Source organism: Oncorhynchus tshawytscha, linkage group LG07 (genome assembly GCF_018296145.1).
Source record: "Oncorhynchus tshawytscha isolate Ot180627B linkage group LG07, Otsh_v2.0, whole genome shotgun sequence".
Classification (NCBI taxonomy): domain Eukaryota; kingdom Metazoa; phylum Chordata; class Actinopteri; order Salmoniformes; family Salmonidae; genus Oncorhynchus; species Oncorhynchus tshawytscha.
Window position 1 is genome coordinate 32777899 of NC_056435.1, and position 19066 is coordinate 32796964.

The 19066-nt window shown below is 42.9% G+C and overlaps 2 protein-coding genes across 16 annotated transcripts in view; one reads left to right on the top strand and one right to left on the bottom strand.

The window, feature by feature from the left end:
* The first annotated feature begins 7410 nt into the window (after positions 1 to 7410).
* On the top strand, positions 7411 to 13333 carry LOC112254394 (opioid growth factor receptor-like protein 1). Its single transcript, XM_024426952.2, has 8 exons — positions 7411 to 8050; positions 10784 to 10849; positions 10994 to 11032; positions 11187 to 11241; positions 11325 to 11403; positions 11474 to 11540; positions 11687 to 11835; positions 12003 to 13333. Exons 1-8 carry the CDS (start codon positions 7622 to 7624, stop codon positions 12619 to 12621), a joined length of 1503 nt encoding a protein of 500 aa, XP_024282720.1. The 5' UTR covers positions 7411 to 7621; the 3' UTR covers positions 12622 to 13333.
* LOC112254393 (death-inducer obliterator 1) overlaps positions 13330 to 19066 on the bottom strand; it is a 28798-nt gene continuing 23061 nt past the window's right edge. For all 15 annotated transcript variants that reach the window (XM_042324319.1, XM_042324322.1, XM_024426946.2 and 12 more), the window contains one exon: positions 13330 to 17764. In XM_042324319.1, coding sequence (XP_042180253.1) covers positions 14010 to 17764 — 3755 coding nt within the window. In that variant the 3' untranslated portion in view covers positions 13330 to 14009. The remainder of the gene's footprint in view (positions 17765 to 19066) is intronic.

The window sequence follows — 19066 nt, forward strand, 5'->3', positions numbered from 1 at the left end:
CTACAGACCTATATCTATCCTACCCTGCCTTTCTCAGGTCTTCGAAAGCCAAGTCAACAAACAGATTGCCGACCATTTCGAATCCCACCATACTTTCTTCGCTATGCAATCTGGTTTCAGAGCTGGTCATGGGTGCACCTCAGCCACGCTCAAGGTCGTAAACAATATCTTAACCGCCATCGATAAGAAACAATACTGTGCAGCCGTATTCATTGACCTGTCCAAGGCTTTCGACTCTGTCAATCACCACATCCTCATCGGCAGACTCGACAGCCTTGGTTTCTCAAATGGTTGCCTCGCCTGGTTCACCAACTACTTCTCTGATAGAGTTCAGTGTGTCAAATCGGAGTGTTTGTTGTCCGGGCCTCTGGCAGTCTCTATGGGGGTGCCACAGGGTTCAATTCTTGGACCGACTCTCTTCTCTGTATACATCAATGATGTCGCTCTTACTGCTGGTGAGTCTCTGATCCACCTCTACGCAGACGACACCATTCTGTATACTTCTGGCCCTTCTTTGGACACTGTGTTAACAACCCTCCAGACGAGCTTCAATGCCATACAACTCTCCTTCCGTGGCCTCCAATTGCTCTTAAATGCAAGTAAAACTAAATGCATGCTCTTCAACCGATCGCTGCCTGCACCTGCCCACCTGTCCAACATCACTACTCTGGACAGCTCTGACTTAGAATATGTGGACAACTTCAAATACCTAGGTGTCTGGTTAGACTGTAAACTCTCCTCCCAGACTCACATCAAACATCTCCAATCCAAGGTTAAATCTAGAATTGGCTTCCTATTTTGCAACAAAGCATCATTCACTCATGCTGCCAAACATACCCTTGTAAAACTGACCATCCTACCAATCCTCGACTTCGGCGATGTAATTTACAAAATAGCCTCCAATACCCTACTCAATAAATTGGATGCAGCCTATCACAGTGCCATCCGTTTTGTCACCAAAGCCCCATATACTACCCACCACTGCGACCTGTATGCTCTCGTTGGCTGGCTCCTCGCTTCATACTCGTCGCCAAACCCACTGGCTCCAGGTCATCTACAAGACCCTGCTAGGTAAAGTCCCCAAAGTCCCCCCTTATCTCAGCTCACTGGTCACCATAGCAGCACCTACCTGTAGCACAGGCTCCAGCAGGTATATCTCTCTGGTCACCCCCAAAACCAATTCTTCCTTTGGCCGCCTCTCCTTCCAGTTCTCTGCTGCCAATGACTGGAATGAACTACAAAAATCTCTGAAACTGGAAACACTTATCTCCCTCACTAGCTTTAAGCACCAGCTCACAGATTACTGCACCTGTACATAGCCCATCTATAATTTAGCCCAAACAACTACCTCTTTCCCTGCTGTATTTATTTATTTTGCACCCCATTATTTCTCTCTACTTTGCACATTCTTCCACTGAAAATCAACCATTCCAGTGGTTTACTTGCTATATTGTATTTACTTCGCCACCATGTCCTTTTTTTGTCTTTACCTCCCTTATCTCACCTCATTTGCTCACATTGTATATAGACTTATTTTTCTACTGTATTATTGACTGTATGTTTGTTTTACTCCATGTGTAACTCTGTGTTGTTGTATGTGTCGAACTGCTTTGCTTTATCTTGGCCAGGTCGCAATTGTAAATGAGAACTTGGTGAAATAAAGGTGAAATAAATAAAAATGTATCCATACCTCGTGATAACGTGCCTGATCTGTCGACGAGGTACACTCTGAGAAACAAAGGGACTAGTCAGGGCACAAAGTCTACTGGTGGAAGGAATCAAAACACCAATGCTGATTCATCCCATGAGGATCTATCAATTAGGCAAAACGATACTGCTCAATCCAGTTATGGAGCTTCTGATAGAGGTAGCTCTATAACGACCCCCAACACTAGTCAGCACCCCACCATTGATTCTCCGAAGCAATCAGATTGTCGACCTAGCAGTGGACATTCAGAGAGAATTACAGACGATCATTCAGAGAGAATTACTGACAATCATTCAACGAGAATTACTGATGATCAGAGAAAGATAAGCCAACAGAGCATGAACTTCCCGAACGTATCAACATTTCAGAGGGAATGACTAAAGCTGATCATGATGAAAGAAAAAAGAAGAGAGCTGCAGGTAAGGGAGCAGATCGTGAACCAAGCGGTATTGTTTTGAAAGGAAAGACTAATGCCAATGATCTTAAGAGTGGGGTAGCTACAGACAGGAAAGCAGAGTGGCAGTGGTCTGGGTAGCCATTTGATTAGCTGTTCAGGAGTGTTATGGATTGGGTGTAGAAGCTATTTAAAGTTAATCAATTTATTACATCTGATTTCTGATCACATGTATAATATATCAGTGGGTTGTTATCCACATGTTTCAAAACAATACAAATGTTATACTATTAATTACTTTTTTCAAACCTGCAACGATTATGTTATTGGTTTATTTTGTAATAGCATATTTTTAGTTTGGGGAATTTGTTATTTTGATTTGGGGGTAAATGTTCAGCTTTGAATGCTTGCCTGAAAAGGTATATCAAAATACTTTCTACTGTTTAAAATATCTTTAGTGCCTAACCATGTGTACCACCAGGGGAGCCTAATGATTTGCATAAATATGACTTCGAAATGTAATTTTAATAAAGTTTAGATAAACGGAGTCTATGTGGTGTTTATTACAGTCTCTGAACATTACATTTTTTTTGTTTGAGATGTAATGGAAAGACATAATCCATAAATGACAGAAAGATTGCCATACAGTAGCTATAATTTGACCAAGTTTAAACAAAATGACTGCCAACTGTAATTAGCAATACTATAGATGCATCCATTCAGTGCTTAACTGCTGAACATACAAGCACATACTGTCCGAGGAGGAGAAACATGACCGCTCTTCCGAGCCCAGACGGAAGGCTACATGATACAAAGCTCTCTAGCTCTGCTGTTGAAACATGGTATTTTTCGAACTACCTACGAATACAGCGTGAGTTATTTAGGCTGTTGACTTGTATGTTAGGCTGTTGACTTTTCGTTGTCCCTCCAGCCTCCGCATTGCCTGCTAACACCCAGACACGGATCTTCACGTCGAATCTCAGTATTCCACTACTACCGGTGACAACAGCCTTGTAGACAACAGTTTCTAGCCCCGCTAAAATGGACGATGTTCCAATTTGGCATGAGTGAGATTATGTAGCCTTTGAGACAGAAGCAGTATCTAGGACTACAGATTGGCCGACAATACTGGTTACAAGACGGACGCCATGGAATACTGCCATACAAGACGGACGCCATGGAATACTGCATAAACCCCGTCCTCGATTATAAAATATATGCTATCGTAGGCCTATTCATTTGTAGCGTAATCAAATCGTGGGCTACTGTCCAATCACAGCAGCCTATAGGCCTATTTCTATGAACCATTTCCCTCACAATAGGCTACTGAAAAAATATCATAACTTGTGAAATCGTTGGGAAGTAATTTATCCAACGCACTTGATCATACAGGCCTAGGCCTGTGCCCAGAATAGGGGCAATAGTAGGAATTCTATAAAATAGTTGCTGGTCGTCAGTGAAATAGCAGCTCAGATAGAGGCAGAGTAAAGTGCGTTTCAAGTTGATCGATATCCACTTGTAGGCATAGGCTACTTTTATCCATCTTATATGGCGAACCACTGCATATAGCCTATATAATTGGACAAATAACCATTTAAACCATAGCGTAGCCTACGTCATTGCCTCACACTTTGAAAACCAAATTGGCTATTTTCCGCGGGACTGTCTGGAGAACACTGAAGGTGACAGTCCAGGAGAGATCGACGGATAAATCAGGGCCTAGTTTCGCAGTTGCGATGTAACTTCAAGGGGCAATCAGTAGTTGCTACATACATTTTTTGGGATTTATAATTTAAAGATATGTACCCATTGATTCTTGAATAATATAATTTATATATCATAAGCTTAGTTCAACTGTCATACCCCATCAGAAACCAAAATATAAGCTTGTTTTACTCCAACAGTAGAAAACGAAAAAAACTAACAAACGTATATAGTCACAAAAACAATTTTTATACCATGGATGGTCCTGGCGTCCATAGCTCTGTCTATGAATTTGAGAATGGTAGCATTTTTCCAGCCCCATCCCTCGACTTTTTACCAAACCAAGGGTGAGGAGTCCACTTTGTTATTGTTGCTATACTGCTGATTACCGCATTAAGCATTTCATGGTCGTAGACCATGAACTTTTTAATAGTTTCCCTTGCAAGCACGTTGAGTTAACCTGTAAGAGTGTCAGCTAAGAGCGTTGTTTGGGCAATGTTTGCTTTTTCACGATTCCTTTGGGGGAGCTGTCCAGTTCCCTGGTGTTGAAATCGATGCAGCCTGCGTCATAATCAAACACCACTAAAAGTAATGTTATGCTTGATCTGAAAATGTGGTCAGATGCGTCGTATGGAAGTTGTGATACAATCGCGGAGCCTCTGGAGGCACACAGGGGCCAAATTGAGCTCTGTTCCGCATCACTGTGCGCCGCCCAAATTTTGTATCAATGCGGGGGCTCCATATAGCTCCCCATTGACATGATTTGTTGACGGTAGGTAAGGGCGGGTGATCCAGTATAAACACAACCTCACTTCCTCGAAAACTTCCTCGAAAAATTTCACGTTAAACGCAGTCTAGGCCTATATATTTCGCAGACTCGGTTTTATTAACGAAAATAACACCATAATCTCCAAACCAACCATTTGTCATGTAATGTTGATTTGATTTGCACACTGCATCACAACGTCCGTATCTGTTTTTGTTGTTGTTTTGTTTAACTGTATGATGTGTTTCTGTTTTGTATATAATGATTCCATGTCTAGATGTCACCCCGTGTCTTGTTTTAGGGGTTACACATGGAAATGAGCTATTAGCTAAATCTGCTGCAACATGTTTTCTCAGTCATCTGAGACTTAGCCTTTGTTTCTGTTGCGCAGTGTCTCGGACAAATAAATTAATAACTAAATAAATATCTGTCTCAGTTTGGTTTTAGCCCACAGCTATATACAGTAGCCTAACTGAACCTTTACAGCACACTTGTTTTTTTGTTTGTTTTTTTTAAATCTGAGGATGTGTCCATCCCCAGGGACTTGGAGAAAACTCCCCACTGCGTAAACGCAGAGCAACAATCTGCTGAAAAACAGCCATATGCTGTATTTTGGTTGTTCTGCTGACATCTGGCAATGGTTTGGCGTTTCCAGTGTTCCCAATTTGTACCAGATAAGATTCAGCTTGGGATGTTACAACTACATTTTAAAAATATTACATTTGATCCTACATATTGCCCAAATAAAACATGTATCGTTTTATGACCATGCCTATTTACACAAGACTCGTATACATGGTTTTAGAATTATATCTTGTGAGGTAAGGCAGAAAATAAGCCTAACGGTGCACTTTGGCTGCTCTATGAGTGGTCTGGATCAGTCGTAGATGTACAAGGGTTCCAGAGCCACGTTAGTAACGAAGGTTATGGGAAACACCTCGACTACTAAAGATCCATCGTAAAATGGTTCTAACGATGATTTTAACACTATACGAAGGCTCCGGGAAACGAGGCCTAGTGCTCGATTTTCCAAAAGCATCTTAAGGCAAAGTTCATCGTAAGAACCATCGGATCATATGGTTCTAACGATGAACCGAACCAAATATGATTTTGGGAAACAGGCCCTTGGTCTTTACCCATGGTTGTGCATCAGCGAGTTTCAAAAGACGTATCATATGCTATAGGTCAATTGACAGATCTTTAAAAAAATATAATACCTTGTGTCATATATGTATATATATGTAAACATTCATACACATAGCTCATATATTATACAGCGCCAAGCCAAACCGCCTGACTCAAGTCATCTTAGCTACCCCTGTTAAAACAGGAACTAGCTCACACAGCCAGCAATAAAACTACCCCCCTAACACTATCCCCTCAGCTTTGTTGTCTCCCGACCCCAGGAAACAAAGACATTCCATCGCAAGAACACATACACCCAGCCATAAAACTGACCCCCTCTGCTCTCCTGTGTCAGATTTCCTGATACACAAATGTCTCCTTGTATAAACACACATCTCACTCAGTCCAGCTCAAAGAGATTTCAGAGAACAAGACTCTGCTATGCACCAATGGGGCCCGCTCTGGCTAGAGCAAGGCCCGCCTCCAACCCTTTGTGACCAGTCAGAAGACCAAAACGACAAGACTCCACCTACTTTATTCTATGTATAAAAGTGAATGTAACCTTTGTATAAGGCCTCTTTTTCACCTGACTCCATGCCGAGTTATATGAACTAGATCCGTGCACGTAAAACTGCGGGACAAGATATCTTTGACTCATTAAAACTGTCTTTTGTTACAACTGAAATCCACTCTGTCCAGCGTCCGTGATTTGGTCTCAACTCTCCAATATATAAACACCAATCAGAACACTTGTTATAGGATGGCCAGATCACAAATGGCCATATCCTGATATAGGTAACACTAAAAACTGTTTTCCATCGGTCATGACAGGCAAATTTCATCAGACTGACTGCCTATGTGTTTAAGGCTGACTGCCCATGTGGTTATGTCGTCTATTCTCATAGGCACTGAATCTTGTAGTGATCGGTGGCATGTTATAGAGCAGGGGTACTTAAGTCTTATCCTACGAGGTCCGGGGCCTGCTGGTTTTCTGTTCTACCTGATAATTGATTGCACACACCTGGTGTCCCAGGTCTAAATCAGTCCCTCATTAGAGCGGAACAATGAAAAAAGTTAGAAAAAAATTAGACTCAGGACATGTCACATGACCCACTACAGTTGACTGTCAATCATCAAATCATTGGAATGATACATTAAACAAAAATATATATATATATATATATATATATATATATATATATATATATATATATATAACGTTTAATTGTTTATTCGATTACATATGCAGATCAAAAACATGAAGAAAGACTCATTCATCATTTTCTGTGTTGTCAAGAAACCACGACTATTCATTGACCAAAACCTATGGTGCAGGGGTCGAACCAGAACCGTTAATTTAAAAACACAACATATAAATAATCAAATAATTATTCATTTTCTCGTTTTTTAATATTTCCTTTAGACAATAAAAACAAAAAACAAAACCGTTTATGATTTCTGATTCAAATGAAATAAACGAGCACTTACATTTTTTATTCGTTTTTTATCTTGTCATCTGATAGGAAATATTAATTGGACAAAAAGTATACGGACCCGTGAACTCAAATCTAGATTATGCCTTTAGATTTCGAGAAAATGAACTACTAAGGAAGAATTTTTCGATTCTCTCATTGACTTCTCATTCAAATCCCGGTCTGCTTGGTCTGTTTCGCAAGCGTTCCCGGAAGTCTCGCGATATTGCGCCAGTGTTTCGATTTACGTTGGGTATAGAACATAGTGACAGGAAGAAACGAAAGTGAAAATGTGAACATATTATTCGAATCCGAACGCAAGATATCGTGGTGGCTCTCGTCATTTAGTTAGTGATAAAACGATTATTTGTTACCTTGGAACATTTTGTATAGGCTACGGCGGAGTCCTACATCATTATCTTGTGCGCCGCTCCGGAGTTAGTGGGCTTCTAATGATATTTGGAACAGGTCTGCGAGCAGCGCTGAAATTGTCTACTAAATTTAGACGACACATGTCTAGGATGTTTCCCGGGATTGAACGGTTTAGGCACAAACGCACTTTATTTCTGGTTCCAGTTCTCGCCTACATGGGCCTGCGCTGGAAGTCGTTCATACCAACTTGTTGGCCTTGGCTGGAACGCATCTGGAGATTTATCATGCCAAGTTATCCTAGTCCGAATTCCCTCCCCAGAGATGAAGTGGAGAGTCAAGACTCTCAAGTAAGTGTAGTAGTGGAGCCTGAATCCATTCCCAGTGGAAAAGTGGAGGTTCCGGTTCTCAGGTCATTTGATATTGAAGACACCGATGAATACTCCTGCATGTACGACTCGACATGGGAGGATCATCCAAGCGAAGAAACAAGTGAAAGAAGGACCAAACATGTACGTATGAAGGCCCTTGGGCCCTGATAATGTTTTTGGTGAGGTCTCCTCAGTAGATGAGTTTCAGAATACTGTAGCTCATCATCAAACGTCTCTTATTGGCACCATAAAATACAACTGGCATATTTAATTTCCCCCCAAAACATTTCAATTTAAAACAAAATTCCCCAATCTATAACTCAATCTTTCAGAATTTTCAGATATATATTACATAAAATGCTTGCTTCAATGGCTCATACAGTGCCTTCAGAAAGTATTCACACCCCTTAACTTTTTCCACATTTTGTTGGGTTACAGCCTGAAGTTAAAATAGATTACATTTAGATTTTGTGTCACTGACCTACACACAATACCCCCATAATGTCAAAGTGGAATTATGTTTTTAGACATTTTTATAAATTAATTAAAAATGAAAAAATGAAATGTCTTGTGTCAATAAGTATTTAATCCCTTTGATATACCAAGCCTAAATAAGTTCAGGAGTCAACATTTGCTTAACAAGTCACATAAGTTGCATGGACTCATGTGTACAATAATAGTGTTTAACATGATTTTTTTAATGACAAGTTCATCTCTGTACCCCACACATACAATTATCTGTAATGTCCCTCAGTCGAGCAGTGGGTTTCAAACACAGATTGGATCACAACAACCAGGGAGGTTTTCCAGTGCCTTTCAAAGAGGGGCACATATTGGTAGATGTGTAAACAAAAAAAATAATATTGAATATTGCTTTGAGCATGGTGAAGTTATTAATTACACTTTGGATGGTGTATCAATACACCCAGCCACTACAAAGACACAGGCGTCATTCCTAACTCAGTTTCCGGAGAGGAAGGAAACTGCTCAGGGATCTCACACTGAGGCCAATGGTGACTTTAAAACAGTTAGTTAATGGCTGTGATAGGAGAAAACTGAGGGTGGATCAACAACATTGTAGTTACTCCAAAAAATGAAAGTAAATGACAGAGTGAAAAGAAGGAAGCTTGTACATAAAAATATTACAAAATATGCATCCTGTTTGCAATAAGGGACTAAAGTAAAACTGAGAAAAAAAATGTGCCAGAGAAATGAACTTTAAGTTCTGAATACAAAGCTTTGTGTTTGGGGCAAATCCAACACAACACATCACTGAGTACCACTCTTCATATTTTCAACCATGGTGGTGGCTGCATCATGTTATGGGTATGCTTGTCATCGGCTAGGACTAGGGAGTTTTAGGATGAAAAGAAACGGAATAGAGCTATCCACAGACAAAATTCTAGAGGAAAACCTGGTTCAGTCTGCTTTCCAACAGAAACTGGGAGACAAATTAATCTTTCAGCAGGACAATAACCTAAAACCTCAAGGCCAAATATACTGGAAATGCTTACCAAGATGACATTGAATGTTCCTGAGTGGCCTAGTTACAGTTGTGCATTAAATTGTCTTCAAAATCAATGGCAAGACTTAAAAAGGACTGACTAGCAATGATAAACATGACAGGGCTTGAATATTTGTTTTCAAGAATAATGTGCAATTATTTTGGGGTCACATAGAAATGTCCTTGTTTTTGAAATAATTTTTTTTTTGTCCATTAAAATAACATAAAATTGATCAGAAATACAGTGTAGACATTGTTAATGTTGTAAATGACTATTGTAGCTAAAAACGGCAGATAGATTTTTAATGGAATATCTACATAGGTGTACAGAGGTCCATTATCCGCAACCATCTGTGTTCCAATGGCACGTTGTGTTAGCTAATCCAAGTTTATCATTTTGTAAGGCTAAGTGATCATTAGAAAACCCTTTTGCAATTATGTTAGCACAGCTGAAAGCTGTTGCTCTGATTAAATAAGCAATAAAATGGGCCTTCTTTAGACTAGTTGAGTATCTGGAGCATCAGCATTTGTGGGTTCGATTACAGGCTCAAAAGTGTCCAGAAACAAATAACTTTCTTCTGAAACTCATCAGTCTATTCTTGTTCTGAGAAAGGAAGGCTATTCCATGCTAGAAATTGCCAAGAAACTGAAGATCCCATACAACGCTGTGTACTACTACCTTCAAAGAATAGCCCAAACTGACTCTAACCAGAATAGAAAGAGGAGTGGGAGGCCCTGGTGCACAACTGAGCAAGAGGACAAGTACATTAGAGTGTCTAGTTTGAGAAACAGACGCCTCACAAGTCCTCAACTGGCAGCTTCATTAAATAGTACCCGCAAGTCACCAGTCTCAATGTCAACAGTGAAGAAGCGACTCCAGGATGCTGGCCTTCTAGGCAGAGTTACTCTGTCCAGGGTCTGTGTTTTTTTGCCCATCTTAAACTTTTCTTTTTATTGGCCAGTCTGAGATATGGCTTTGTCTTTGCAACTCTGCCTAGAAGGCCAGCATCCCGGATTCACTGTTGACATTGAGACTGTGGTTTTGCGGGTACTATTTAATGCCAGTTGAGGACTTGTGGTGAGTCTGTTCACCATGCAAAGCTTTATCAAGGGTTTAAGTCTAATGATGTTTTTATTACATCTGTCTATGTGATCTAATAACTTCCAGATACATAAAATGGATATGACTCATAAAGTCTGCTAGGCCCATCAGTAGCCAAATAGAATACAAGCCGGCCTTTGCAGCTAGTAAAAGTTTCCCTCCAAGTTTGTTTTACTTTATATATCTTAGACACGTGGGCGTATCAGTATTGGTCAGGAGTTTCCAGTACCTGCCATTTTGTGAACTCATGGAGTGAATGTGTTTTCAGTCAAACAAGTTTAACAGATTCAGAAGTGCAGCAAGGGACATGCAGAAGTACAGGCATGATTATCCAGTAAGTCATTATTCTCTTCACACAATCTTACACACTTTATGCTATAACATATATCCACCTCAATCATAGTATGTTGCTGCTGCTGACTATAAATCAGCCAATAGTTTGTACATAGTCTTTAGACCTTTGTTCTTGTTTCCACAGGGGCAAGAATCAAATTTGTACATTGGCGGTCAACAACAAGTAAGCAAGTACTCATCTCTTTATGTAGTACATGGAAAAGCGGGATGATTTGAGTCATAATTTTACTGGCCAATTCCTCTGAGATTATTGTACTGTTTTAATACTGCTCTCTGAAATATCCTAATTTCTGAATTTGCATTACTTCCCCCCCCAGGATGAAATGCCTAATTTACAGTTCTACCGTGGACAAATACCCTCCTCCCCTGATGGTAAACTATTTACTGTTTCTTTCAGCGCAGTTTCAATTTGACAAGACATGGACATGTTTAACTGTAAACTTTGCTCTGATTAGGTGTCTTCATTGAGGACTTTCACAATAAATGGCACAGGAAATATTCAAAACTGGAAGAAGTTCACTCATACATCCAATGGTCAGTTTCCTTTACATGTCTAAGTTAAATTGTTTAAAATATTTGTTTAATACACAAACATTTTATTTAGGTTGTTCCCACTTCAAGAACCAGGAATGAATTATCAAGCCAAGGAACTCACCAAGAAGGAAATTGAGGTACTTCTAGTAGTTTCTTTGAGCAAGGAAAGTGTTCTCTGCATACCGCATTTACATATGTCATACATTATCTATTGACTGGGGTCTTAGAAACAAATGAAAATGTGTTCAAAATCGTTCTGAATGACAATCCGTTTCCTCCTCAGGCTTTCCTTGAAGATGGCACAGCAAAGCAGAGGCTGGTTGAATCCTACAAGCTCATGCTGGACTTCTATGGCATAGAGCTGTCAAATGACATAACAGGGGAAGTGAAACTTGCGAATAACTGGCGTGAGAGATTTGACAACCTGGAAAGGTTAGAAATGTCTTCCTTTGGTCATTTAACTGTTATTATTTTATAGTGATTGCAATACATAATAGCTAAGATTTCAGCTTTCAAATTAACCTTTGAGAATAAGTGCTTTTGAGGTTAACAGTAGTACCCTTGTATGTTTGTTGTTCTTGTGTTTTTGTTCATGGCAGAAACACACACAACAACCTGCGCATCACCCGCATCCTGAAGTGCCTGGGCACTCTGGGGTTCACCCACTACCAGGCCCCACTGGTCCACTTCTTCCTAGAGCAGACTCTTGTCAAAGACAAGCTGTACAATGTGAAGGAAAGTGCCCTCAACTACTTTATCTTCGCTGTCATTGATAAACAAGAGCGCAGGAATTTAGTTAAGTATGCCTACGCACACTATGAGCCCAAACATGAGTTTGTGTGGTGCCCCAAGAAAATCCAGAGTATATTCAGGGGAGAGACATTCCCAGATGATAACCCAATTGATCTGAAACAGGATGACATTGACGACAACACTGCCAGTTATCAGCAAATCGATACTGCGCAATCCAGTTATGAAGCTTCTGATAGAGGTAGCTCTATAACTACCCCCAACACTAGTCAGCACCCCACCATCAATTCTCTGAAGCAATCAGATTATCAAACTAGCAGTGGCCATCCAGAGGGAAATACTAATAATTGGAGAAAGAGAGTTGCAGATAAGCCAACAGAGCATGAACTTCCCAAACGTATCAATGTTTCAGAGGGAACGACTAACGCTGATCATGATGAAAGGAAGAATAAGGGAGCAGATCAATGATGTTTCAGAGGGAATGACTAACACCAATGGTCATGAGTACAGATGAGCAACCAGAGAGGGACAGTGGAGATTTGGAGGGAAACAGACAGCAAAGACGAAAATTATGGTGATGGGGAGAATAAGGGAGCTGCAAGTAAGCATTTAGAGAGCGAACCATGCACTGACTTTTCAGAGGGCAATATTAGCACATCCGGGATAGTTAATTGAATAAGAAACCTACCGAAGAGGTACTGCTGAGCCCAGCAAAGGAAAATGAAGAGAAGATGCCAAAAGGAAATATTCAGTGTTTGACGTAATAGTGACGATTGATTAGAGTATTCAACCATGTCATGCACTAATAAAGGAACATTATGTATGCCATGTATTCTAATAATTTCCATTTATATGAACAAATGTTAGTGAATCAATTTATTATATCTGATTTCTGATCACATAATATCAGTGGGATGTTAACCACATTTTTCAAAACACATGTTATACCATTGATTACGGTTTTCAAACCCGCAATGATTGTTAGTGGTTTATTTTGTAATAGCATATTTTTAGTTTGGGGAATTTGTTATATGGAGTTTTGAATGGCTATGCTTGCCTCAGAAGGTATTTCAAAATACATTCTACTGCTTAAAATATCTTTAGTGCCTAACCATGTACCACCAGGGGTGCCTAATGATTTGTATACATTTGATTTTAATAAAACAAATAGATAAACAGAGTCTATGTGGTGTTTATTACAGTCTTTGAACATTAAAAAAAAAATGTAAAGTCAGATGTAATGGAAAGACGGAACCCATTAATGACAAAGATTGCCATAAAGAAGGTTTAATTGGCCAAGTTTAAACAAAATTAATGTCAACTGTAATTAGCAATACTATAGGTACATCCATTCAGTGGTAACTGCTGAACATATAGCACATACTGTCCAATGACTTCAGACTATAGCAATCAATGTTTCCTAAATTCTCACATTATCCATTCCAGATATATGGCTTATAATTTCTCTACTTAGAAAAATGTGATTAAAAACATACCGGTATATACACAAATACATTCATATTTACATTAAAGGTCAGGGAGTTAATCAGTTACTTTCATGTGTTTCTTAGAAAAGGTACTTTGACAGGAGAAAGGTACTTGTATGTAAATGACATGGTATCATAGTCAGATGAACTTAAATTACCTCAATATTAGTTTCAAATGTGATAACATTCATAAAATATGAAGTGGCAAAAAATGTTCCGACCTTTCGAACTACAAGAGTATTGTACCATGAAATCATTTGTCATGTAGAAACACATTCCCAATGTCTATTTACATTTAGTTATGGTGCTGAAAGTAAAAGTTACAGGGTGATTGATTTACTACAGTGAATTGTCCTCAAAAGTGAGACATTATGATGTGTTTTTATCAGTTTCAACCTCTGCAGGTTTATCGCTCTCCTTTGGGACATCAGTTTTGTTTGTTTCTTTTTTGTCTTCTCTCTTTTCTTTGCTCTTGCTCCTGTCGCGCCGGTCCCGGTCTTTATCCCTCTCTCGGTCTCGTGCTCTGTCGTTGTCTCTCCTGTCAGACTCTCTTTCCTTCCCTCTGTCCCGGTCTCTGCTCCTGGACCTGTCCCTTCTCCTGTCGCGGTCTCTCTCCCGGTCTCTGATCCTGGGTCTGTCTCGGTCGTAGTCTCTCCTGTCAGGCTCTTTCTCCCTGCCCCTGTCTCGGTCTCTCTCCCTGTCCCTTCTCTTGTCCCCTTCTGGCGCCCTGTGTCTGTCCCCCTCCGGCGCCCTGTGTCTGTCACCCTCCGGCGCCCTGTGTCTGTCACCCTCCGGCGCCCTGTGTCTGTCACCCTCCGGCGCCCTGTGTCTGTCACCCTCCGGCGCCCTGTGTCTGTCACCCTCCGGCGCCCTGTGTCTGTCACCCTCCGGCGCCCTGTGTCTGTCACCCTCCGGCGCCCTGCGTCTGTCACCTTCAGGCGCCCTGCGTCTGTCACCTTCAGGCGCCCTGCGTCTGTCACCCTCCGGCGCCCTGCGTCTGTCACCCTCGGGTTCCCTGCGTTTGTCACCCTCGGGTTCCCTGCGTTTGTCACCCTCGGGTTCCCCATGTCGCTCTCCCTCCCTCCCTCTGCTGCGCTCCCTCTCCCGGCTTCGTTCCCTCTCTCCCCTGTCTCTCTCCCTGCCTCTGTCCCACTCTCTCTCCCGGCTCCAGGGCTTGTCCTGGCCCCTGTCCCATGGCCTGGCTCCATGGGGCCCCTCTCTGTCCCGCTCCCTCCTGCGGTCCTCAGACAGGTCCCTTTGCCTTTCCTCAGACAACTGAGAGGAGCCAGGGATTGGCTCCCGGTCTCTGTGGCCCCCCTCAAACCGACTGGGCCTGTCTCCACCGCAAGGTTCTGAGCCCTCTCTGGTTGAGCTGCTCCTTCTCCTCATATCAGGCGAGTGTCGTCGCCAGTGGTCATCCCTGTGGGACTCTGGGCTGTGACCCCCCATGCGGTTTGGTAGAGGTATGGGGCCCTCTGGTGGGGTCGGGAGCAGAGGCCCACTGTGGCGAACTGGTCTTAAGTCCCCTGGACTGTCAAGGCGATACTGGTCAGGTCCTCCAAAATGCTGTGGTGGGGCCCCACGGTGGTCCTGAGGGGGTCCCTGGTCATCATAAGACCCCCTGTGTGGTGGTGGGGAGGGTGCTATAGAGCCCCGAAACTGGTTAGGTGGCTGGAAGCGCTGTCCACCCATATCTCCACTGGGAGGCGGGCCTCTCCGCCCCTCATACTGGTTGTGTGGAGGTCCTCTGTAAGAGGGGCCTTGTGGGGGAGCCTGGTTGTCTTTGTACATGTGTGGAGGGGTCTGACCCTGGTGATGGTCCATGCCCTGCTGGTAGGACCCAACACTGACATTGTTGTACTGATCTACAGGGCCTCTTGGTGGGTCAATCATGTGGGCTTGGGACCCATGATCCCCAAAATGAGAAGGTGGACCTCTGGGCCCAGGGAAGTGGGATGGAGGAGGTCCTCTGTTGTCAAAGTGGCCTGGGGGAGGCCCTGTGAAGGGTGGAGGGGGTGCTCTGGGTCCAGGGAAGTTGAATGGAGGAGGGAGTCCACTGATCCTTGGTGGAGCTAAACCGTTTTGACCGTCAAAATTAGGCCTGGGCAGGCCATGGCTCTCCATGAACTGGCCTGGAGGGGGGCCTTGCTGCCCCATGTGCTGGGGAGGCATGGAGCCCATGGGGGCATTGAACATCTGGGGAGGTGGGGCTCTCGGGCCCATCGGCTGGAATGGAGGGGGTCCCCTGGGTGGCATCATGGTCTGGGGTGGAGGACCAGGGGGGGCCTCATACTGCTGCTGAGAGCCTCCCCATTGGTTCTGATAGGGAGGATAAGCAGCAGGAGGCGGCCCATATTGGGAGTACGGAGACTGGTTGCTCTCCACTTGCATGGGTGGAGGAACTTGAATGGGTGGAGGAGGTCTCTGCATAGGTAGAGGGCCTGACAAGGAAGGAATACTCTGCATGGGTGGGGGAACTGACATGGGTGGTGGCCCAAGCATTGGGGGTGGACCCTGCATTGGTGGTGGTACAAGCTGGGGTGGGAAGGTGGTTGTTGGGAGAATGTCAGGAGGAGCGCCGTAGTCCATGTAGCTTGATGTTCCCATATGTGACATGTGGGAGGATTGTGTGTTCGCCAGGGTGGAGCTATCCTGGGTGACATTCTGAGACAGTACATTAATTGTAGGTGAAGCTAAGGAGTTGTTGTTTGTGGACATGTTGAAGTAGCCAGAGGAGGTAGGCTCTTGATGGTTCTTCTCAAAACTAGAAATCTCCCCTGTTTTTAAAATGCTGTCTGCATTTGGCCAAATACTGTATTTGTCCAAGTCACTCTTGGTTGGGTCGACTTCCTCAGATTCAACAGTTTGTTCCTCCATGTAATTGACCTCCGTAGTAGGTTCTACATGCTCACCTAACAGGGGAATGGAAACCTCTGTTGCGTCTGATTCCAGAAAGGGAAGAGAATCTATTATAACCTCTTCTTGGGGAAGTGGTGTTTCTGGTTCTTGGACATCAGTCTGTGGTGGTGGCGTGGTGTCTTTGGCAGGAGGCATCTCCACCTTTTCTATTGAGTCTGAGGTTAGCCTCCTGGGATCCCTACTCTGCCTTGGGTCCCTTCTCTGGTTAATCAAAGGAGCAGCAGCAGAAGATTTCACAAACTCTTCAACTTTTTTGCCCAGCTGCAGGAGCCGACTGTTGGCCAGTAGGGATGGTGAGATCAAACCGTCTGTGACTGAGAACGAGGCAGCTGATGTCCCTGTAGTCAACTTTTTTTCGTGGATGGAATCCTCCTGCTCCTCCAGCTGCTGTTTCTGCTCCTCAATCTGTTTGTTGAGATCCTCCACCATTTTCTGCTGTTTGGTCAGATCCCCGGTGGCCTTGGCTTGACCAGGGCCCTCAGTCTTGACCTCCTCAAAGATGGTGTCATCCTCTGGGTCATAAGCCACATCATCCACATCTGTAGCCTCTGGCTGCTTGATGACCTCAGGTTCTTTAACTGACTTCTGTGGTGCTCCATAGCCCATGCCTGGGTCATATTCCTCCTCTGGGTCGTATGGTCTGTCATCCTCATCTTCCTCCACCTGCTTCTCCTTAGAAATCTGTCCAAATTGCTGAACAATGGGATCTAGCAGAGTAGCAGGCACGGCTGAGATGTCAACAGCACCATGCTCTGAGGGAGACATGGAGGCCTCAGAGTCTTGCCTCTTGTTCCCAAACAAAGTCTTCAGGATGGTCTGAAGGGGAGTGGCATTGGCAGCAGATGATGCAGCAGAGCTTGAGGCAGGTGACTCTTTGTCTGTAGCAGGGGCTTTGACAGAGGACAGGAAGGACAGCACTGATAAGGCTGCCATGGACGTGGAGGAGGTCTCTGAGGAGCTGAGAGGGGGAGGTGTACCTGGGGGGGTTGTGCTAAAGGGAAGATCCTGGGTGTACCTCAAGGCTTTCTCAGCTTTGACTTCAGCTTTGATGGTGGTGGTTGGTTTTGGAAGGCCAGTATCATCTAGGTCTCTGATTTGGATCTTGGAACGCTTCTCCTCAGTCTCCAAAGAGGCTCCAGCACGCTTCTTGTCCTTCTGGCAAATCACCAACCCAAGAAGGAGGTTAGGGCGCGCTGGTTCAAGTCCTACAAGGCAAAGTTAAAACAATTAGTGAAAATTGAATAAAAAGCATTCTAGAACATATCGTTTATCCACTTACATACTGTATATCTCCGATAGATTTGTCTGCTAAATGACTAAAATTTCCAGAGATAATTTGTTTGAAGTGAAACTGAAATGAGAGCTTGTTTCAAATGCCAGATGCTATGGACGACAACAGGATTTCACAGACCGGGAATCACACAGATCACAACAAACCAAAACGGATCACAAAAAGGTCTGTTGATTTAAAGCCACAAGCTGTGGTCTTCACTCTCCATTTCGAATTGTTCTAACGAAAAAAACATGAGCACCAAACGCCACATGTATAATCAGCTTCAAGTATAACCATTAAATGAAAAATATTAATGTGTCAAAAGAATACAAACAAGAATTGTAAGCTACAGACAACCTTTATAAGAGTGCTTAGTCATCACACTGCTGAGCAGTCTTAAACTCCCCATGATACTTTGAGAACTGACTGTCGGTGCTCTGCATTAGACCATGTTTCTGTTGTTGATCTAACATCACACTTTGCAGGTACACAAAAACGCAACATTTGCCACTTTCACGAAGCTTCTCATCTTGCTAGATTGTCATTAGCATGCATTCTCATGAAGTCACATGTCAATATTAGTGGACATCTCCATATTCTTTACTATTCTATATAAAAACGGACAATATGTGTTGTACAGTGCATTCCACTGAACTTATATGCAACGTTTTTAATTATGACACTACTTATCCAACCTCTGCTGACAACTAATTATATGGATGGCTAAGTGTTTGTTTCTTCAATTCAGTAAATGTTTGAGATCCATAGATTCTTCTCTTGTCCTTCATCTTCTTTAAAACCCCAACATGAGTAGAACCATCTCTGTCCAAGGCTCTCCAAGCTGGACCTCTCATAATAACTTACCATGGCTTTCCAGGCATTGTTGGTGGTATGGGATGGACTAGGTGTAGGTCAGGTGCTGCCCATTCAGTTATGATGTGTGGGTACTGGAGATGCAGGCAGATCCACTAACACAGTACACCAAGTTGCAGTGAGGAGTCATTTAAATGTAACACACTGTGGCAGACGTCATTTTCAGAAACACCATCATTACCCAAACATTTCACACGAGTATCTACAGAATAAAAGCTGAGCCTTAAAAACAACAGGCTGAGACTGACGTCTAAGGCCGCACCAACCTGTGATGCACAACATCCTTTATTTAAGACTGACGTGTGATACAACGTGATATACACACAGAGAGTACACTGGGGGCATAGAACAAGTACAGAGG